At 34.7% G+C, this 24032-nt stretch overlaps 1 protein-coding gene across 1 annotated transcript; it reads right to left on the minus strand.

The window, feature by feature from the left end:
• Nucleotides 1–11985: 11985 nt before the first annotated feature.
• Nucleotides 11986–23581, minus strand: GluProRS (Glutamyl-prolyl-tRNA synthetase). The gene is given in 3 exon segments (XM_035353498.2): nucleotides 11986–12937; nucleotides 18707–19321; nucleotides 19324–23581. Coding segments are annotated over 2 exon segments (4698 nt in total). The 5' UTR covers nucleotides 23426–23581; the 3' UTR covers nucleotides 11986–12937; nucleotides 18707–18725.
• Nucleotides 23582–24032: the final 451 nt, after the last annotated feature.

Genomic DNA, 24032 nt, shown 5'->3' on the forward strand with positions numbered 1-24032 from the left:
AAAAGTAAACTGGGTGAATCTTTAGGTTATGGTAACTTGGCAATTCTTTTGCGAAAATTTGGCAACCAACCCTGCTACAGCAGCAACCTGCTAGTTTTGTTTTGGACGCCATTTTTTTCACGAAGTAAAGACATGTTTTCTTTACTCAACATTTTTTCCAACAATCTGCTAGCCGAATTACGCTTATACTAGCACTTTTATGGAACAAAAATTTTATGGAAAATCATGACGAAGATTAGGTGCGAAATTGGGAGAAAGTGCAGAATCGCTAACTGCTTTTTAAGAATTTTTAAGAATTGCACATACACGGTATTTATGTAGACGTCGACCGATTTTCACTTAAAAAAAATCCCAGAATTCCAGAAAAATGTCATTGCGTACACTCTTGACTTTATCTATGTACACATCGACCTATTTTCACTTAAAAAGTCAAAGAAAACTGACAAAAATCCAATTCTTCTTACTTTTGTAAAAGGCACCAAACAGATAAATGGGCGATTCTGCACTTTAGAAGCGAAATTGTTTGTAAGTGCTTATTAGCTAAAATCACGATCGGAATTTTCTGGAAAATGTCACATTCATGATCTCTCATTTCTCTGAGACAAAATAATCTGTGATTCAAATTGTGTACTTCTCAGATTATTGCTAATGTCCTAGCTAGTAACCTTTATCGCCTTACCAAAATGTCGCCAAACTACCTGTTACCATATTCTAAAGATTAACCGTAAACTGTTCATCGATACTAAAAATACTAGATACACAATTATCCACATAAAATGATGATTTCAATTTTTGAGTAACTTCACTATGCTGACATAGGCAGTTTTCTATTAGATGGGTTCAACAAGTAGGGGCTCGAAGAAACTCCAAACACAACTCTGGAGTGCCTATAAATTTAATGTCCTTCACTGCATGGGAAAAAAAATTGAGAAAAATCTCTATCTTTAAATGCGACGGATAACATTAAGAAAGCCTTTTCAATATCGGCACTGATACCTATCGGATATATCCTGAAACGATCTGTAATATCGGGTATTAATTTAATAAGCTTCATTCCTTTACATAAATATTCGTTCAGAGTTTCCCTCTCAGAGGCAGAGGCGTCAAAACACCTGGCTCTTACCCAGGAGGCTCGGGTTCGATTCCCGGCGTGGGAACCAGCGTCAAAAACAGGACGAATTTTTGCGGTTTCACTTCCTAATTTGATTACATTCCTATGCGGCAAATAATGACATTCATTTTCAGTTCGTTTTTTGGTACGCGTTCAATAATATTCAACCTTTCTCATTCCTTGAACACATTTTGATAATCATCGAAAAGTTTGCTACATCTGAGTTTATAGATCATCTTTTGATACCTCTTCCAGGATAATTCTTTATTATCGCTTAAATGTGTCGTATGACATTTCCACGGAAGTTCTACTTCATATCTTCCGTCTGGAAGAATTTTCATTTTGTTCTCAAATTCAAGTAAATTAAAACTTTATTTCATTTTTACAATTTCGATTGGAGTGCATATTCCTATTTTTTCGAGTTCCCATAACTCATTCAAAGGAATTATCCGGACATGCATTGAAAATGTTTTCAAAATATTATACTTTTCACCCGAATTTCGTTTTCCAAATACAGTCCACCCAAGTTTCGTTTTGACAGCCGTTACCCCCCGATTGTAATTCAATAGAATTTTCCGTCAATAATTTTCCTATAACATCTGCTCCGATAATTTCAGTTTCCTTTCGCAATGGATCAGAAAATTCGATTTCCTTTTCTTTTAATTCATTCAAAATCTCTTTATCCTTAACCTTAGGAATAAAATCGGAAATCCTTTTTTCAATAAGTGCTTCAAAATTACATGCGAACTTTCCCTTTAAATTGCTAACCTCGACTAAAAACACTTCATGTTGTTTAGGTTTCGTTTCGTCCCCCCCCAAACAGTGCATGTATAACTGTCTCCTTTCTAAGTGGAGATACTTTAAGCTGACTCATCATACTTTCACTAACGTAGCTACTTTGGCTTCCGCTATCGCTTATGCAGCGAATAATTTTTTCGCGACCTTGACACAGAACTCGAACACAAAGCGTTTGCAAAAATAGTCTCGCTTCTGCTACAGTTAGAAAGAGAACTGTCTTTTGAAATACGTGTCTGATCGTTATTTTTTAGTGTTTTGTTGCACATTACATCAAAGTGATTACAACTTTTGCAAATAGAACAACTTAACTTACTTTTCGAAGAACAAAATTTACTAATGTGACTCGCTCTTCTCAGACAAGAGAAACAAGCACCTTTTCTTTCAATAACTTTTTTTTTTTTTTTTTTTACAAAAATTACAGTTGTGAATACTCTTACCTGAATTCTCAAGACTTAGCTAACACTGTTACGGGTTCATTTTGCTTTACCTGTCCGCGGTGAAAGTCTTTCTTCCTATGATTCTCTTGGGAGGCGAAACCAGTTCTTGCGAGTAGAAGCATATCTTCGCCTTTGACTTCCTGTTTTAACACATTACCGACCAGTAGCCTATTAATCGGCTTTTTATCGCCAACGCCTACCGACCGATAGCTATTAATCGGCTCTTCATCATCAACGTCTAGAGACCGATTGCCTATTAACTGACCTTTTTTTAGGCAACGCCTGCCGAACGATAGTCTATTACCGTATTTGACGGCATATAAGACGCACTTTTTTCCCTAAATTTGGTATCAAAAAAGTTACCTGCGTCTTATACGGGAAGGATACAGGTTAACTTTTCAATACTGAATGCTATTTTTAGCCCGAATAAATGTCTAAACACGCATAACTTTTTCTACATCTGCCATAATTATTTTGAGCATGCGTGAAATATCTGTCGCCAAAAAGCGCCAACGCTCGAAGCTGATGTCGGAGTTCGAACAGGTTCAACGGTCACATTACGTCTATGGAGCCTTTCCTTCTTTACATAGACTTTCTTTGACTCAGCCGACACGCGTCGGTACCGGTGCTACTCTGTATAAACGTGTCGGTATCGGTGCTTAAAACTATTTGTTTAAAAAAATACCCTAGAAAATATGACTACAGGAAACAAGAGATTAAGCTATACAATTCAGTATAAACTAGGAGTGTTAAACTACGCCAAAGTGCATGGAAACAGAGCAGCAGCAAAGCATTTCGGTAATTTTCCTTAATAAAAATATGTTTGGTAATTCCATTCAATGATTGTTTATTCGGCTTTTACGAAATGTGAGAACTAAAAGAAATCACATTTTAAGTTATTGTGGTACAGCGCTTTCGCGCGGACTATTGAAACTTTTTTTTCCTTGTGTGTGGCCTTCTAAATAAGGGTGCGTCTTATATGCCGTCAAATACGGTAATCGCTTTTTTTTTTCTCAGGGCTACCTAAAAATAGCCTATCAATCGGTAGCTATGGCGATACACAACTGCCATTTGCTATATCATCTGCATTTTATTATTAGTATTGAGGTACATTGCTCACTTGGCGTTGCTTCGTAAACTCCCATATTTTCAAAAATATTACCATTCACGATGAGCGAAAAAAATGGTACTGGAGAGTTTTATTTAGACGATTTATCAGATTGTCCTGACAGTTATTTAGAACATGAAGAATCTGCGCCTGAGCGGCCGATCGGACGTGCGTATGATGTTGAACCGCTAGCGGTCGGTAAAGTGTTAAGAAATTCATTAAATGTTGTGAGGATCGAGTCCCTTTAGTTTCAATGGAGTTGTGATTTCGGCTTCTTTCCCACGCCATCAGTTCTTCTGATAAGCAACTTTCCACTTAAGGGGGTCAAAAAATCACCGTATTCTTCTTGGGTTCTCCCCAGACTTTCCAACGATCGCAATTTTCCTTCTAGTTCATCATAAAGGGAGGGTAGATCAGTTTTTGCTCTTTAGATTACAGCGTTCTTCATCTCTAGGCTTAATAAGTCTCTCACATATATTTTCACAAGTAAATAAATCTTCGCGTCCAAAGCGCTCTCTTAGTTGTTCGATGGCTTTGGGATAATTAGCTGCCATTGCCGGAAAGCTAAGAACTAGGCGTCTTGCCTTCGATTTGGGTTCCATGGCCTGCAACAGATACTGCCATTTGCTATATCATCTGCATTTTATTATCAGTATTGAGGTACATTGCTCACTTGCGTTGCTTCGTAAACTCCCATATTTTCAAAAATATTACCATTCACGATGAGCGAAAAAAATGGTACTGGAGAGTTTTATTTAGACGAGGTACTGGAGAGTTTAGTTTAGTTATCATCAGCGATGCTTTTGTCGTTGTGGATTTTCTGGAACTGTTTCCAAAATGTCAGGTAATCTTTTGCTCCACCACTGAACTTTTTAAATTCAATTTTGGGCAATTTAAATCCTCGATTCTGAGTTACTTGGAAGAGAGGAGGCTTGTACTTCCGCATCTATTTGAGCATACTGTTCTAGAAATTGTCTCGGTAATTCTCCGCTTCTTAAAAGTAATCAATAAATAATTTTCTCCATCTTCAATCTCTGCAAAATCTGCTGCGAGATAGCATCCTGACATACGTCAAGTCTCTGGAATTTATCACAAAGTTGACACTTCAAAATCGAAAGAATTTTTAAATCTCTTACTTCTTTAGTTAATTCAGTTTGGATCTTCTTTGAGTTTTGAGAAAACTCAATTCTAAGTTTTTTCCTTTGCGCCTATAAAACGATCAAATCCATTTTCAAAATCAGAAGTTCAGTCCGAAAATACTAATCCATAGCATACTGTCCCGCCGAGGGTACCACTATGTTACGGAGAACACAGAAAAATGAAATATATTCAAAACAGTTCATTCGATTGCGGGCTGTCTCTACCCGAGGCTGGGTGCATTATGAATAAAGACAAAAAAAATCTTAATAAGCCAACATTTCTTTATTTTCATCATAACAATATACTTCTTTCGCAATATGAAGCAAACTCCATTGATGGAACACAGAAAAAACTTTATTTAGCACTCAAATTGGCGACATACAAAACAAAAAGAAGAAAGAATTCTAACGTTTAAAAAATAAATTACATTCTTCTTGCGAGAGTCGCACGTGGCACTCGAGCCTGGTTTCAAACATTGGCATTCACGAATACCTTAATATTTATCTATTTTAATTATTTAAACTATAAGATTTCAATAATATTTAAAGCTATTACAACCTCTCCCCCAACAGAGACTTTTTCCGAAGAGAAAAGTTCTGTAAAATTTGAAAGTTTATAAGATCAGCTTGCTCATTTGCTTAAAAAGGAAACGCGTTTCCAAACTTCAGGCTAAAATTTTTAAGTTTTAAACAAATATTTTTACACCATATTTAAATTGAAAAAAAAAAATGCAGAACATTCAAATACAATCAGGTGAGTATACATTAAATAATAAAATAAATTATAAACGTGGTTACATACACTAAGAGTTATGGTATTACTTATTTCTACTCAGAACATCTACGTTCTTGTGCAAAGATAATTTGCAATGAATGATCTTAAAATTATAAGGTTATAATGAGAGTGCCCAGTGCATCAATCTACAGCTACATTTTGCATTGGATTGTAGCCTGACTAAAGAGTTATGATCAGTTTGAATCAAGAATTCCTGCTGACCATCCAGATAAAAATTCAGTTTCTTGATAGCATAGATGATGGCAGCGCACTCCTTTTCAGTGTACAATAATTTTTTCAAATTTAGTAAATTTTTTGCTTATATACAAGATAGGATGTTCATGTTGTTCATCATCTAATTGGCATACTACTATACCCATGCCATTGTCTGAGGCATCGGTTTGTATAATAAATCTTTTATCAAAGTCGGGAGCATACAGAATTGGTTTCTTGCATAGCAACTCTTTTAAATTTTTAAAAGCTTGGCCACATATCTCAGACCATTGTATATTTCCTTTTTTGTTACCCCCTTCAAAGCATCCGTGAGGAGTGAAGCAATTTCCAAAACTCTCGGTATGTACTGGCGATAATACCCTACTAGTCCTAAGAAAACGCATACTTCTGTTTTGGTCTCAGGTGCAGGATACACCTTTACAGCCAGGATCTTTACTTCATCAGGAGTTCGCTGTCCTTGTCCCACAACATGGCCTAGATATCTCACTTGATCGTGTGCAAATTTACATTTTGATGGCTTTAGTCGTAAGTTTGCTTTCTGTATTCTCTCTAGAACAGAAGTTAAGTTTTTAAGGTGCTTTTCTCAGTTTTCAGAGTAAATGGCAATGTCATCCAGGTATAGACAGTGAATCCTTCGCATCCAGCCAGGACTTTAGTCATAACTTTGCTAAAAAAATATGGGGCATTTTTTAATCCAAAGGGTAAACGTAGAGGCCTGAAACTTCCAAAACTAGTTACAAATGTTGCATATCTTTGGGCTCTTTCTGTTAACGGAATTTGCCAGTAGCCTCTAGATAAAGCTAATAGGGTAATATATTTTGCTTTTGCTACAGTTTCGATACGTTCTTCAATATAGGATAGTATTCAGTTTTAGCAACAGCATTGAGTTTACGATAATCAATACAAGGCCGAGGATCCTTTGATGAAGATTCTATCAAAAGCATGGGAGATGTATAGTCTGATTCTCCCGGCTCTATAATTTTAAGATCGAGCATTTTCTGGATTTCCTTTTTGAGAATTTCAGTCTGTCGGGATGACAGTCTGTATGGCTTTATTTGTATTGGTTCGTTATTTAATAGCTCAATATCGTGACAAACTAAGTTTGTTAGTCCAGGATTATTTGAAAAACAACCATAATATTTCCATAAAACTTTTTGTAAATCTTCTATTTGCTCAGGTTTTAACCTTTCCTCGAGTTCATCCTCCTCTATGATGTCCGAGAAATTTAATATACTTTTATTGGAAGATAAATGAGGTATGCCCATTTCTAAGTCCCCTTCTACTTCAGTTATCATATTAATCATTTCTGGTCTTTTGTAATATGGTTTAAGCATGTTAATGCAATATACTTGATTTGGTTCATTTCGTTCCTCGAAACTTACAATATAATTGGTTTCTGAAATTTTCTGTTCTATTTTTCAAGGTCCTTTTCATTGTATTTCTAGTTTATTTTGACGATTCGTTGATAAAACAAGAACTAAATCTCCTCTAGCAAATTCTCTTTTCACTGCGTTTCGATCGTATCATGTTTTCCTCCGTTGTTGAGCTTCTTTCATGTTTTCCACTGCAAGTTCTTGGCATTTCTTCATTCGATTAATGGCTTTTAGACAAAATTTGGCTTGCCAAGGTTTTTCTATTGTGAATTAATTCTTCAATTAAACTTAATAGCACATCTTTACAGTCTCCAGCAGTCTTTTACAGACTTCGATACAAATGCAAAATTAATTTCTGCACTTCAAAATACATTTAATTATGCATTTGAGTAAATTCCTCCCAACTTTCAATTGGAAGTGATAATCAGCACAGAAATAATATACCAAAACAAATAACAGAAGAAGAATCCAGACAAATTATACCGAAATGCCTTCCAAGTAACCTACTCAACTAAAAACTCTCTGATAAACAAGTATCAGTAAATAACATTACTTGTGCTCAATGAGAAGACATTTTCTAAGATGAAATGTGCAAAATATGACTACAGATCAGCATTAACGAATGAATATTTGAATTACTTTTCATCATATACTCAGTGAAATAAATTTTACAGAAATCTCATCAATAAACCACATTACAGATTATTGCACATAAATTTTGAATACATCTATAAATCAGTCTAAGCATTTTGTTTTACAGATACTAACTCCTATAAAATAATGTTTTATCAGCTAACTTAACAGTATTTAACATCCAGTTCTTTATGATTTAAAAAAGAAAAAGGCTGCCTACTGCTGGTTTACATTCATCTGTATGTAAAAATATATTCACTTGTATGTAAAAATATGAAGTGCAATTTAAATGGTCTTGTAGAAAATTTTAATTCTAGACTGAAATAAGGAGTGAGATGTCAATCTACCATACCTATAAATATTTTAGATATCATAATGAAAAATCAAACTATCGGAGCATATGTATTGGCAATTTCTAAGTACTCAATGAAATGATCATGAAGCTGACAGCAATTGAAAGATAAAACTACCTGCATTCAGATAATGGGATTCTAAATATAAAAAGATTTTCCAAATTTGCTTGAACCAGAAAAATGGAAATTAAATCTGCTTATTGATAAAATGAAAATTAGATGGTATCCCATCCACCACCTACTGGAAATGTTGTAAGAAAATGAAACCATACACTTTTAAATGCATTTCGTTAACCTTTTCCACTCCTTAATGTTTTTTTCCTTACTAACCAGCAACCCCTTAATTCATTTACCAAATAGATAAAAAAAGAAAGTCTCAATAAAAGGTTGTATTGCAATTGTGCAGAGTGTGTAACAGATATTTTTTCGATTATATTTAGTAGTAGGATAGTAAATAAATATAAATTTATATATTTAACCAATTAATTTCCCTTAATTATTTATGATTTTTCAAAGTATGATATTTTTTAAAACATTCTTCTCGATAAAGACTGGGTTTCTTATCACAATAAAATGTTTTCTTTTCTCCCTCTTTTGACTTTCCGGTTAGAACACACCATACAGTCCTTGTGTTTTTTATGAGAAAAAATAAAATGAGTCTTCCCATCTAAACATCTGTGGATAATCGGCCAGGTTTTTTGTGTAGGAGCACGAAAGCCTTTGCTTAGACTTATCAATAAATTTTCTCTATAATCTAACATGATAGTCGGTTTGTTTATTTCTTTTTCACTTGCATTTTCAGTCATCTTTGATCTTTTTCTTGCAGGTTGTGAAACAGAAGATTGTTTTGTACTAAACATTGTGACCACTCTTTTGTCACGCCATGTTACTAACACTTTTCCTTTTCTATAAGCGATTTTATGTCCAACAGCTAATTTTGTTTCTTTTATATAATTTTTCTGGCAATTCTTTTCGATTGGTCATAATTGTTCCAGTAAGAACGCAATTGGGTTTTAGAAGTTCTGCACCTAAAGTGGGGTTCGTATAAAATCTGACAGTAAAAATATGATACCGTTTACCTTCAGGAATCAAATTTCGTAAATTTCGATAGAGTTGCATCACAATTCTGCTAGTGATATCAAGATCTGGTTTCATTAAGCCATCTGTTGTAATTTTTCCACAATATGGAACAAATGCATATAAATTACTTGTCTTAGAATCTGCTAAAACATAAACGCAAAGTCCCCATTTTGTTGGTTTTTTTTAAGGTTAGACATGAGAACGAATTTTCCCCTTGAAATAGATTATAGATTCGTCAACTGCCAAATTTTCATGAGATATATAATTTTCCACTAATTTTTTGTTTAGGTAATCCAGAAAGCTGCTCACTCTTTCTATCCTTGTCCTCGTCTTTTGAGTGTTTGGTGAAATTGCTTCTAAATGTAATGACCAAAATATTTGGAAAAAATGTTTTTAAAAAATGACATCTTCAAATGAAATGCTTGAGACCAGTATGATTCCAAAGCTGGTGAAACAACAAGACCCATATTTATGATGACACTACTAAAGGCTCTCATTTCACTCTCAGATGTTCCTTATCTCGCCCTCCAAAGATATAGTTCCCAGACAAAGGGAGTTTTGGACAGGGCTTGGAGTGCAGTTTGCAACTGTACCTGCTACGGGAGTCAAGGTTTGGACATTGTGAAGGTTGTTTCAAGTCAAGGTTTGGACAAAGTTGTTTCAAGAGAGCGTAGCTGAATACCTCAGTGAGTGTGTACGGAAGTTCGAAATTATTATCTGCACGTTCAACGAGCCGACTTTTCCAAGCTAGAAGACCGCATGTCCACCGAGAATACTGGAGGTAGCATTGTTCTGTTTGGAGTATTTTGTTGTGCTAAGAGATTTGCATGGACTAATCTTTCCAAATATGCTGTTGTTTTAACGCAGAACATTTGTAACCGTTTAAAAGTACAGTGTCTGTTATGTGGATTAAGTGTTATCCACATACCAGATTGATGTTATCTTAACTTCTCATATTTATACTTTTATTAAAATTCTCGCTATTGTTTTATAACACGAGTTTGAGTAATTTCAACCTTGAAACAACAAAAGCTTCGGGTAGCGTGTTCGACCACTACACCACACTATAAATGACTCTTTTGATCCTAATGTAAAAATAATACTAAAAAGAATTTTAAATAATATTAATTGGTCAAATATGATAAATTTGGTTTATATTTACATAGCACAAAAAATTTGAAAGGGAAAAAAAAAAAAAAAAAAACCCACTTTTAAACATTTTCAATTATTTTAGAAATTACCATGTATACTCTTTGGGGGGGGATCAAAATCAAAGCGCCATGAATGAAGAGGTTTTTTTGTTGTTGAAAATGAATATGTGTATAGCTCACACACAGATAATAAAATTATTAAAAAATCATGGTTATAGCACCTGTTCACGGCTCACAATCACCCATTATGAGTGTTAAAATTAGTAGTTGATCGAACCGCCCCTGGCGGCAATGCATGCTTGAATTCGTTGAGACAAGGTGTGGTTCCCAATGTCATCCTGCGACACATTCTGACAGGCATTCATTAGCTGTCGCTCCAGATCTGCGGTATTTTGTGGTACCTGAATCTTTCAGCCTACCATGCCCCAGACGTGCTCGATTGATGAAAGGTCTGGTGACCTTGCTGGCCAAGCAAGAGTATCAAAAGCACGGAGACAGTTCAGGAATATGCAAATGCTGGCATTATCTTGTTGGAAAATTGCCCCAGGATGACGTGCCATGTAGGGTAATGCAACCGGCCACAGGATGGTATCAACATATCCTTGAGCTGTTAGAGATGTACGGCGGATGACTAAAGATGACATGCTGTCATAACAAATAGTGCCTCACACTATCACACCAGGGGTTATGGCTGTATGCCTTTGTAAAACAAAGGCTGATTGGGTGGGACACTGGCCCCGTCCTTTCCAGACACAAACACAGTGGTCATTCGCTTCAAGAGTTAAGCGGGATGCCAGTCTGATGGCAGCCATGATGATTGGCTGCGACACCACTCCGCCGATGTTGTAGGGTCAAAGGCAAACATCTTAAAGGCCTCTCTGAGCGTAACCCCGCCTCAGACAAGCGCCGTGAGTTGGTGGACGGTACCACGGGAGCTATAGACAATAGTCGACAATGATAGTGTTGGGGCAGTTTGGGCCTGGCTTATATTGCCTCACATTTCCGCTCCTTAGCCTTCAAGAGCCTTCATTTCATCAGCAATTTTCTTGTAGCAACCATTGCTGCCAACATCTTTGCACAGCAGTGTCTGTACGTTGCAGGTCGCGGCCTATTGCTCGGTATGATTACCCAGCTTCATGCAACCCTGTTTGAAGTCGTTTAGTTGTCTGTAAGGTCTTTAATATCGTCGTGATGGCATGTTTAGCTGCTTCTTTACGGAATTACAATGGCAGCAACAAAAAAAGATAAATTTTCTGGCTCTGTTACTGGTTTTATACTTTGCGAATTGAGCACTAGAAATGCATGCTATGATCGGAATTCCTACTATTTGCTTGAAACTTTGATCATTTGCATGTTCGATCAAGATGTTTTTGCATTCCAAATTTCATCACTAGCACAAAAGTCTTTCTTGGTGTTTCGATTTTTTTTTTTGCAAAAGAGTATATAATGTTGAGTCTAACTTGCCAAAGGAATTGGTGTAAGAAACACTATGTCGAGCCACACTCGACATATGTTAAAATAATATTAAAAAGATTATCTAACTTGGTCAAACGTAATAAATTTAGTCTTTATTTATATATTACAATATATTTGAAAGAAAAAATTGATTTTAGAAAATACGCTGTATAATGTCGAGTCTAACTCGATAAAGGAGTTGGTGTAAGAAATACTATGTCGAGCCACACTCAACATAGGAGTCCTAAGGGTTAAGAACAAAAATTAAAAAAATAACCATAAATATACATCTAAGTAAGAGAAAACATTATAGACAGAAAATTAGACAAAGATTCTAATTAAAAATGGCACTCTATGAAATTTTATTTGATAAAATTGACAGTGCATTTAAATGCATCTTAATGGAAAAGATTTACTTTCATTTAATTTAAAGTTAAAAAAAAAAAAAAAACAGTTTGAGAATACATTATTAAGCATTCTTATGTATACCGAGTATATATAAACACACAATATACAGGGTGTTTATAAATGAATAGTACAGTTTTAAAAACTGATAATAAATTGATGTATTACTTTATATGGGCAAACCTTACAGCATAAGCAGTGGCAGTTGTCCAAAGTTTCCGATGCATTAATCACAATCCTTCAATATATGCACCCTTGATCACACATCTAAACCGTAATTGAATCCTTTCCATACTGAGTGTAGTATGTCCACCATGATGTTCTGCAGTATATGCTTTATCCAATCGCAAACTTTCTCCAGGGACGTGGCCATTGGTGGTACTTAAAATCAGTCCTTAATGAAGCCCCAAAGAAAGAAATAGCATTATGTTAAATCTGGCAAATTGGGTGGCCAGGGAAGAAGTCTTTTGTCTGTTGTTGCAGTATGTCCAATCCAGCATTGGTGAAGCACACGATTAAGCTCTCGTACATTCCTGTGAAAATAAGGAGCACCATTCAGTTAAAAAAAGTAATCATCATGATTAGTGTTCAGCTGAGGTAACAACCAGGTTTCCAACATGTCTAAAAATGAGTTGCCGGTCACAGTTTCTTATTCAAAGAAAAATTGGCCATGAACTTTCCTGCAAGACACCACAGAGATAATGCTCATTTTTGGAGAGTCGCACTAATGCTCTATCTGTGTATGTAGCTTCTCACTTTTCCTGATACGGACACTCAGTTTGCTCATCTTGCCAATTACAGTCAAAAGTCGTTAATCCGGACACGTCGGGAGATTCCGGATTATAGATCGTCAGTTTAAATCTCGTAAGATGGCATGCAGAAGTTCTAAAATTAAAAATATGAAACCGTAATTTATGAAATAAAGAACAATTATGATCTAAAGGGTATCAAAATTTACAACAAAAAAAAAAAAGCTTGATATTTATTTATTTACTTTATTAAACATTTCTTTCAATGTAAGTTGTTTAAGTTGCTTCGTTTTATGTGATAATACTTTCTCCTTAATTCTATAAACAGGCATAATTTCTTGTTCAGTTACAAAGTTCCGCTGTTCAAGTCCCGTTAATTGCTGTTCCGAGAATACCGACTAACTTGTCAATCGAAATTTTTTCGTTTTCACTAACCTCTCTGTCACATTCTTCATGTCTTTATCCATTTTTTGGAGCAATTCCACTTTTTATTTGTTGGACATCGAAACATACTTTCGTTTTGTAGATCCTTTGGAAGTTCCAGCATCGGAAATCCTATTTGACATAATCGAAATTTCAAGTTTACTTTTATAAAATTGCTCTTACAGTCTGCAAAAAATAATAAGCGGGATCCAATTCGAAGATTAAGGAACAAAGCAATCATTAACATTAACTGAAATAGATAATTAGATAATTTTAGCTTACACCGTCCGTTATACATTAAACGCGCAGGCGAAAACGTATTCTGCACTTGCGCACACGCATATGCACAGTAGTCAAGGTCTTACACGCACGCGTAAAACGTCTGTGCGCATGTGCCAACGCGGCGCATGCGCAGAAAGTTTTTAGCTTTGAGGTCCGGATTATAGATCATTCCGTATTATGGGTGTCCGAATTAACGACTTTTGACTGTACATGAAATGTGGCTTCATCACAGAAGATGAGTCTTTCTACAAAACAATCTTCCTCCATTTTTACCTGTTTCTCTTCACAAAAGTTACGCCACTTTACTTAGTCTGCTGGCGTAAGGGCCCACACTAATCCCACTTTGTACAGTTAAAAACCATATGCAATACCTTCCACATACTATTTTTTAGCATATCCCATTTCCTGCTTGCTTTACTTACTTGCAAGGACGTTGCTGAAATGCCTCGCACACTCTTTCAGTGTTTGTATCAGACACACGAGGTTTACCAGAACTCTTGCCTTCACAAAGGCATCCAGTTTTCATGAACCGTCGGTACCATCTACTTACGTTATTCTTGTGTGTTGGGTCTTTCCTAAACCATGTATAAAACTCACACTGCACTGTAACACAGATCTGGGCACCTCAAAACAGAAAGACTTTTCCTATTGCAATGCCATCTGGGAAGATGATGCTGTGGCTATGTAGGGAACAGCTTTAGTATTAGTGCTTTTGACGATTTTTTGATTTAGCAACAAAATTTTGTCATCAAGGCAGATCCGGATTGGACAACTGGAAAAAATGGTGGATCGTCAAAAAACCCATCAACAAAATATGTATTTAGACTAAATGACAATTCTAAAAATTATCTCTTGTAAGTATACTGCAAAATACTGCCATTCTCTAGTTTTCAACACTTTAAAGTATAGATAAATTCTTGAAATACAGCCATAAATAAGTCGTATGTTATGAAAAATGAAATTTACAAAAAGTTAGGGCTCTACTAACTTTTGACTCTATATGCACCCTAAGATCACCCAAATGTGGCAATGTGTTCTGCGCTGGTTTTTGGTGCGATTCCGTGCTGTGGGATGGTTTGGTGGTCGATGCTGTTTGTATGGCAAACCTTTTGACGTTGAAACTTAGAGACATGGTGGCAAGATTTCAATCATGTATTTTAGATTGTGTCGAAAGTAAATTAAGAATTAAAAGGTACGATGTTGGAGTTGTTAATGAATCTTTTGTTCACGGGTGTGTTTATGTGGATAGAAAAACATTTTTGAAATTTCTGTGAGAGTCAGGACTTTTGAAAGAGTTGGGTGTGCCAGAAATGCGGAGCTGATATGAGACGTCGGACGAAGAATGGTGTTTCTGATAGACTTGTGTGGGTTTACAGTCAAATGGTTACTGCTAAAGTATGTGGCTGTCAGCGGAGTTTAAGATTTGGATTGTGGTTTTGGAGGAAGTTTTTATCGTTACTTTTGAAATTTTGAATCACAGAAAGACTTGTGATATAGCAAAATCATGGCACTTTTGTTGACAGACGTGTCACTGGCGAAATTTTACTCACATACGTATTATGGTAAGTGCATTTTATTTTGTAGAATGCTATGTTCATTGTTTTTTTACTATTAATTTCCGTTGTAATTTATTTTAGTTTATTTTGTTGATTTGTGAGCAATGCCTAGATTGTGCAATTCGTAGTTGCTTATTTAAGTTTAAACAGAATGCGGTGTACATGGTATTCTTTGAAATTTATTATTAAAGGGAGGTGTGCGTAGTTCATAGATTCTTTCGCTGCCTAGATTGTGCAATTCGTAGATGTTTTCTTAAGATATCGCTGTGTACATGCATTCTTGTCAAATATTTTTGGTTATAAACTTTGTTTTTGCTATCTAAATTTTTTGTTTTGGATTTTTAGCTTAAATTGTGTGCTCAAAACGTGGTTTTTGCATGTGTGAAAACTGCGTTTTTGGAGACATTTTTAGGCTTAAAGTTCGAAATGTAGACAAAAAATTTAGATAGTAATATGGCACTGCGCAGTTTCTCGCCAAAACTGTTTGGTGAGAAATTTGGCGACCTGAGGGCGCATAAGAGTAGTTCCGAAGTTCATAATGCATTTAATGTTAGTACATGTTACTTTAGTTTCTTAGATTCTATTATTAAAGGTAAATAAAGAAATGTTTAAAGTTGATGTAAATCAAATTAACATGATGAATAAATTTTGTATCACTAGTAATAATACAGCGTTAGAAATACTTTTTGTGAATTAAATTATGTAAATGTTAATAATATTATTAACAAGCATGTATTTTTTAATCACTTAGTTTATTACAAATAATTTATAATTATAATTTAAAAGATAAAATTATTATAATGAGTAAATTTTGTATCGATGGTAATAATTCACAGCAACAATTGTCATAACTGATTTCTATGAAAGATTCAAACAGTTGTTGGAATCCACTAGTGGTGGATTGATAAGCCACTGAACACTGGTAGTTTAAGCTGACTGTATGGGGAGCTTTTGTGGTTTTCTTTACATGTAATATGAATCTGAGCATATTCCTCTTAAAAAATCCTTTACGAAGGCATCCTTCCTCAGCTAGCCTGCATATATATTTACTTTCTATTTATAAATTCTCTCTTTTTAAATGCATATCCCTCTATTTTGTTTGCCCTTTTACGACAACTATCGGGCAACAAAAATAAGCTTGTTTTAATAAAGGAAAAAAAGAATATTTTTAATTACAAGTTAAACGAAATAATTTGAAAAGTAATGCAACTTTTTATTCTTCATATTGCTATAGCTATTCACACCATTTTTATACGAAAACATTACATACCAATGCTTTAAAATTGTAATAATATTTGTAGTTACCTGACTTTTTTTATTCCGAAACAGTTTTTCCAGGGGCGTAGCTAGAGGGGGGCATCTGTCCCTGGGCGCAGAATCGAAGGGGCCCCAAACTGATGTTACAACATTTTAGAATTAAACGTTTTACATCCTTGGCAAGCAGTAGGGGGCGCGAAATCTTCAGTTGTCCCTGGGCGCTGAAAACCCTAACTACGACTCTGAGTTTTTCCAACTGCAATTGAGTGATGTTTGTTACCACATGAAATTAATTGATTTCTGAATTTGAGAATAAACCTTATTTCTGAAGTGAAGAAGTGTCACATCTATAGGCTGAAAAATATGGTCAATATGTTTACGAAACCGTGTTCAGTTTTGGACATTTAAATAAAGTAAATAATATAAATAATACTGTATAGGATACAAAAAAAAAAAAAAAAAAAAAGTATTACACTGTTTCATGTAGGAGATAATTAATCAGGGAACCAAGTATAAGGTAAGGTTCCTTTATTTTAAGTAACAGTTATTTTATGTTTTGGATCTTTACAGTCACTTCCCCCTTCCGTTTTCCCACCAGAAGTTTGCATGTATTTATGATGAGGTTTTTAGTTTTGTAAAACAAAGCATGTTCTGCCTCTTGAGAGCACATTACTTGGTTGCTAGATAAAACTTATAGTGCCTGGCCTTGTATTACAATTGCCGACAGTTGAATTCCGTGCCATTATATTTATAGTGCCCGGTCTTGCATTATAACTGCCGACAGTTGAATTCATTGCTGGTTAAGTTTTGCGCCAACTTTGCTTTAAAGTAATATCTATATGTTGTTTCTAGCTTTCCCAGGATACAGACAATATGTTTGTTCACCTTGCCACCTACATGGAAAGAGGCTTCATTGCATAAGACGAGTCTTATTACAAAACCATTTCCCTCCATTTTTAACTGCACCTTTCCACAAAAGTCACACCTTTTTCATTTTGTCTGCTGGTGTAAGGGCCTGCAATAATCCCACTTTATACAGCTTAAAACCTAGCCCCTCATGCAATACCTTCCACACCATATTCTTTGGCATACCCATTTGCCTGCTTATTTCACTTGATTTGTAAGGACTTCGCTGAAATCCCTTGCTTGCTCTTTCAACATCTGCATCAGACACATGAGGTTGATCAGAATTTCAGAATTCTTTCATAGAGGCATTCAGTTTTCACAAAGTGTCTTTACCATCTACTTACGTTATTCTTGTGCGTTGGGTCTTTCCTAAACCATGCACGAAACTCGCACTGCATTATAACACAGATATGGATACAAAAAAAAAAAAAAAAAAAAGGAACACGCATAAAAGCCTTTTCTTATTGCGATGCCATCTTGGAAGCTGACACTGTGGCTACATAATAAGCATGATAAGCAAACAGTAGGTAACACATGAGAAACTTGGACAGTTGCCAATGCTTATGTTGTAGGTTTTACCAAATGTAAAGTGAAAAACCAATTTATTATATATTTTTAAAACTGCACTGTTCAGTTATAGATACCCTGTATATTAAAGAAGCAAAAGTAAATATTAAAGAATACTCAAAATCACTTATATGAGCTTTACACACTGTCTTTTGTTTTATTTTTACCATGTTACATGTGATTAACAATAGTATCAGGTAAAATAATTCATCCCTCTGCAACGAGATGGTTCTGACCAATTTTGACTATTTCATATATTACAATTTGAACTAGCTTTATATAGTATATTACACAGATCTGTAAAATAAATTACATAAATATTAGATGGTTAAATTTAGGCTACAAGAATATTTATTATTCTCTTGTATTTATCTCTGCAGCATTAAACATACACCTAAATTACATACTCATTTTACATAACACATAGATACTTACAAACATAGTCTGCTGAACATCAAATTATCATTTATGATAAAAACTTACATGTATTTTAAAGATTACATATATAAACTTTTCACAAAATAACCAACATCATCTTAATTGTGCTTAATGCATAGTATACATGTTCTCAACAAATGTTTATTACTATTTGGAGTACAGGAAAAAAAAAAAAAATCACTAATTTATCAATACATTAAGTAGAAACTGCAAGAGTTTAAATTTTACGCACATATTTCATTCCAAAAACGCACAATTTTATATTTTGTAATAATCTTAGCCCTTTTTTTTTTCTCAATATCGCTTATGCTACTCAAACTGAAATATAAATGGTCAACTGTATGCAAAACAAACTCTGCAATTAATCATTACAGAAATAAAATACCTGTTAGCAAGCTTCAGGAATTTCAAATTAATTTAAATACAAAGTGTCAAAAAAAATTTCAGTTTTAGTTAAAAAAACCTAATGTTTTTACCTATAATAAGCAAGCACGGCTAGTAACTTCTTCCGAACAGCGTAAAATATTTTGGCCTATTGGTACAGTTGGGATTGATGCACTTTGTATTTGGCATTATTTCAGCAGGTTGCTGGAAAGGAATACACAGACTTTTTGCACCCATTGATGGTGCTCCAGGATCTACTAATTCATCAGTTGTTTTAGCACTTTCTTTCTTTATTTTTTCTTCACAAGGTATATCACCACAAAAAGGAGCCATTATTATAAAGCGCTTGTCCAGTTTTTCACAAAAATGAGTCCAATTATATGACACACAAAGATGATCGTCTAAACTTTTCTTAGCTCTATCATACATATTATCATGAATATTGTCTAAAAGTTCAAGAATGGAATTTGGTGCACTATCAATACCCATGGTAATTTTTTCACTGGTATCTCGTCTTGCTGCAACAAACTGATTTCTTTTCATGTCTTTCGGACCAAGTTCAATTCTAATTGGAACACCTTTTAACTCCCAGTAATTGAACTTCCACCCTGGGGAGTAATTATCTCGATAATCTCCCTTAACAGATATGCCAGCACTCTGCAAAACAGATTCAAATTCACTACATTTGACTAAAAGAGCATCTTTTCTGATTCTTTCAGCGATACAGTTATACCACATGGTACGATTACAACTTGATAAGCTGCAACACGAGGAGGGAGGACAAGTCCAGTGTTATCACCATGAATCATAACCATAGCTCCAATCGTACGAGTACTCAATCCCCAAGAATTTTGGTACACATATTGCTTTTCATTAGTTTCAGGATCTTCAAAAATTATTTCAAACATTTTAGAAAAATTCTGGCCTAAATGATGAGATGTTGCTCCTTGTATTCCTCGACCATTAGCTGCAACATATGCTTCCGTAGTGGTAGTGAAATCAGCACCAGCAAATTTCTCTTTTTCAGTTTTTTTACCACGAATAACTGGTATTGCTAGTAAGTTTTCATAAACCTGTCCGTATAAATCTAAAATTGTAAAAACTTCATTTTCTGCCTCTTCCTTTGTAGCAAAAGCAGTGTGGCCTTCTTGCCAAAGAAATTCTCTTGTTCGAATAAAAGGCTGCGGATTTCTAAATTCCCACCTTACTACACTGCACCACTGATTCAGTCGCAAAGGAAGATCTCTATGAGATCGGATCCATTTAGCATATGATGGATACATTACTGTTTCACTGGTAGGTCGAATGGCAATGGGTTTTTCAAGCTCTGATGATCCAGATTTCGTTACCCAAGCAACTTCTGGGGCAAAATCAGCAATGTGAGTCTTTTCTTTCTCTAATGCAGTAGATGAAACAAACATAGGAAAATAACAGTTGGTAACACCTAAGGATTTAATAGCTGAATCAAAAAACTTTTGAATAGCTTCCCAAATGCTATATGCCCAAGGTCTCAAAATATAACAGCCACTAACATCATAGTATTCTATCATTTCAGCTTTCGTTAATACTTGGGAATACCAATCTGCTAAATTTTCTTCTTTCTTAACTTCAAGTCCAAGTCTTGTAATTTTTTTAACATTAGATTCTACAGATTCATTATTAGGCTCTTTATTCTTCGTACTTTCAATCTCTTTCAAAGGCTGTTGCTTTTTCTGCTTCTCATTGTGCGATTTAGCATTCTTGGCTATTTTGCTTGGATTTTCATTTGGTTTGCTGTCTGGCTTCCAATCCTTACCACAAGAATTTTTGTATTCTTCTTTTAATTTCAATAATATTTGAATATTAGCATCAATAAGACTTTTCTCTGCCTTTTCTGATTTCAATTTTCTTACAACATCACCTTGCTCTCGAATTTTTTTATCAAGTTCTTGAACATGAGCATCTTCAATCGCAATGACATTATTATTTTTTACTTCTGCAACATTTGTATCCTTGGCATCATTGCCGAGTTCTGCATTACTTCCTTCTAGCTTTAAATCGGGTTTCCAATCTACACCAATATAAAGTTTAAATTCTCCTTTCAATTTTAAAAGCTCTTGGACATTTGTATCTATGACATCTTTATCGACTTTTTCAGACTTAAGCTTTCTTACTATATCACCTTGAGATCTGATTTTTTTATCAAGCTCTAGAGCAACTTTCAAATTAGTTGAATCAATTTCCTTATTGCTTTTCTGCTTTGTTCGTTTCGGAGTTTTAGCTTGTTTTTCTGTAGTCTCACTCAATTTCACATCTGGTTTCCACTCTTGTCCAGTGCAGTTTTTATATTCATTCTTCAGTTTTAGGAGCAACTGAACATTAGTATCAATAACACTCTTCTCAGCCTTCTCAGATTTTAATTTTCGAATTTTATCCCCTTGTTCTCTAATTTTAGAGTCCAAGACAACCGAAATACTACTTGTAGCAAAATCAACCTCATTATTACCAGTATCATCTACAGTAATACTAATGTCACCTTGAGACACAGAAATATTTTTTTTCTCTTCTTGAGGAGACTTTTCTGCTGCTTTTCTTTTCAGAGTATTCAGTTTTTCTTTCTCACTCTCGACTTTTTCTCGAAGTTTTCTCACAGCATTTGGTAAAGAACTTGTATCTTTTGATCCATCAGGTATTGAAAAGAGAACTAAAGGACCTTCACGACTAGTATACCTAAGAGTTGTAACATCATATGGTTCATCACATATAAAGAAACCTTTTCGCTGAATTTGTATTATGTCTCCCTTTTTAAGGCAAGCGAGCTGAGGATCACCAAGCATATGAACAACAATTTTAGTATTTTTATTCATAAAGTTTTTGAAATCTTCATCCTTTCCCAATACTGGCTTTGATATCAGGTGGTCATAATATATACATACACAAGGAATTAAAGGAGTTTCTTCTGAATCTACAACCCACGTAACTTTTAAGGTCTTCTTGTAATCTTTATTTTCTAAATTTAATTTAGCTTTAATTAATTCAATCTGCCCATCAGGTTTCTTTTTAACATCCATAATTAGAAGATTTCCCCAATTTATAAATGTTACATTGTCACCTGTTTTCATACATTCAGCATCTTCACTATCTACAAGTAATTTAGGACCAATATAAATATCTTTTGTGCCAAGTTCTGGATTTTTAGGATGCTTGGCAACTTGAAGAACCTGTTTCGTAGCACCTTCAACATGTACAGGTACATAGCTGTCTTTCTCGATTGCATTATAACGTGGTGATACTGGATCAATAACTTTCTTATTAAATGCCCAAATTTTATCCCATTCCATAACCACTACTGATCGAGATGATCCTTGGGCGATAATGAACTGTTTTAAACCTTCTACAGTCATCCCTCTTCTCAAAACTCCTCTTACTGTTGGCATTCTTGGATCATCCCATTCATCAACAATACCCTGCTCCACAAACCATGTCAATTTTCTTTTAGAAAGAACAGTATTAGTCATATTTAATCTTGAATACTCATAAATATATGGCTTCCTTAATTTCAAAGCATCTAGTACCCAGAAATACTGATCATCCCTATCATGATATTCTGTTGTTCTTAAAGCATGAGTTACACCTTCTATACTATCTACAACAGGACAAGCAAAATCATAAGTAGGATAAACTTTGTATTTATTTCCAGTACGTGGATGAATCATTGCTTTGCAACGGTATAATGTTGGGTCTCTTAAACATCCATTATCAGAATTCATATCAATTTTAGCTCGAACACAGCAATGTTTTCCATACTCTGAACCCTTTTTCATTTCTTCCCACATCGACCAATTCTTTTCAAAATTGTTATTTCGATTTTTTGATTCTTGTCTTTGCTCACGTTCATTTTTCATCACTTCAGGATCTGTGTCATCTACATAAGCAAGATCACATTTAAGAAGTTCTTCACATTTTTCAAGAATATAATCAAAATGATCCGAAGTATATGTGAAAATATCTGGTATGATCTGAAGCATAGATACATCTTCAAGAATAACTTTTTCAAAATCTTCTTTCTCCTTTTCAGGATTAGTGTCATCAAAACGCATAATAAATTTACCTTGGAAGCTAGTCTGATAATGAGCATTCAAAAGTGCAGCTTTTGCATGGCCGATATGTAGGTACCCACTAGCTTCTGGTGGGAATCTAACAACTACTTTACCTATTTCAGCTCCAGGGAGATCTACAAATTTACCTTTATCTTCAGTTCTCACTTTATCTTTGGGGCCAGTTTCATTTCTTTCACATTTATTATTTTCTGGAACTTGGGGAAATCTTTCTGATGCAACTTTAAAAGGTTTTTGACTGGAAAGGAAAGTGTACCAGCGCTTTAAATTTACAGGTGCTTTATTTTCATGTAACATGCTGAGAAATTGCTTATTTCCATACAGCATAACCCACACACATATATCTGCCAATGTGATGGAATCACCAACAAGATAAGTCACAGAAGAAAGTATTCTATCAAGACGCTGTAAGCATTCTTTGAATTCTGGAACAGTGTACTTTCTACTGCAGAACTCTAACCAGTGATCTACTTCAGTCTTCTCCAATATTGTAGATCCATACAAAGAATCAGAAGTAGTTCTCGCAAGAAATCTACATATTGAATAAACAGACGAGAAACTTATCGGCTGTCCTTGTTTCGAAATGATTTCTAGTCCTGTTGCTTGGCCCCATTCGATATTAAGAGTTCCTTTAGTTAACTCGGCTATAATAAGAATTGGGGCAGAAGACAGTGACTCGTTACAAGTTATTTTAATATTATGTAAAGTATGCATGGCAAAACAATTCTGCAAATTATATCTGAACTTGAAAGAAAATAGTAAGTTTTTATTTCAGAATTTGCTGAAGCACGATTTCACATCTGCACAACGTGTCAGAAGCAATGTAAAATGATACACAGTTACATCAGAACCGCTTAAGTAATGTGGTTGTCAGCATTAAATTCCACAGCTTCGCAAAACCTTGATCGACAAGTTTCTTCAAGTTGCTAGTTACCCGGCCAAAACAGTTGTGAATATCATTTCTTTCTACATACATTTTCATTAATTCTAAATAACACCAAAAACATTCCATCTGAAGTTAAAGAAAAGTTTCAATTAAGGAACTAAGAACAATTCCAGCAAAAATATGCCTAAAAGCTCTCATATCTGTAAACTCGGCGAATTACTGATATTGACGAAATATTAGGGTTTCATTAGAGTAACGTATCCCTATTATGAATGAATATTCCGTTTACTACAAGTCTATATCTTTCGCATTATAATAAAAATTTTATTTTTATCTTCCACTTTTAAAATAAATGATGCTAGCTGCCTACACATCAGAAGCGGTCCTGTCGTTATTAACACTAACCTTGTAACTTCTACAAACGATATGTAAACT

Source organism: Stegodyphus dumicola, chromosome 9 (assembly GCF_044657685.1).
Source record: "Stegodyphus dumicola isolate Sdum_Otavi_A_Nest chromosome 9, ASM4465768v1".
Classification (NCBI taxonomy): domain Eukaryota; kingdom Metazoa; phylum Arthropoda; class Arachnida; order Araneae; family Eresidae; genus Stegodyphus; species Stegodyphus dumicola.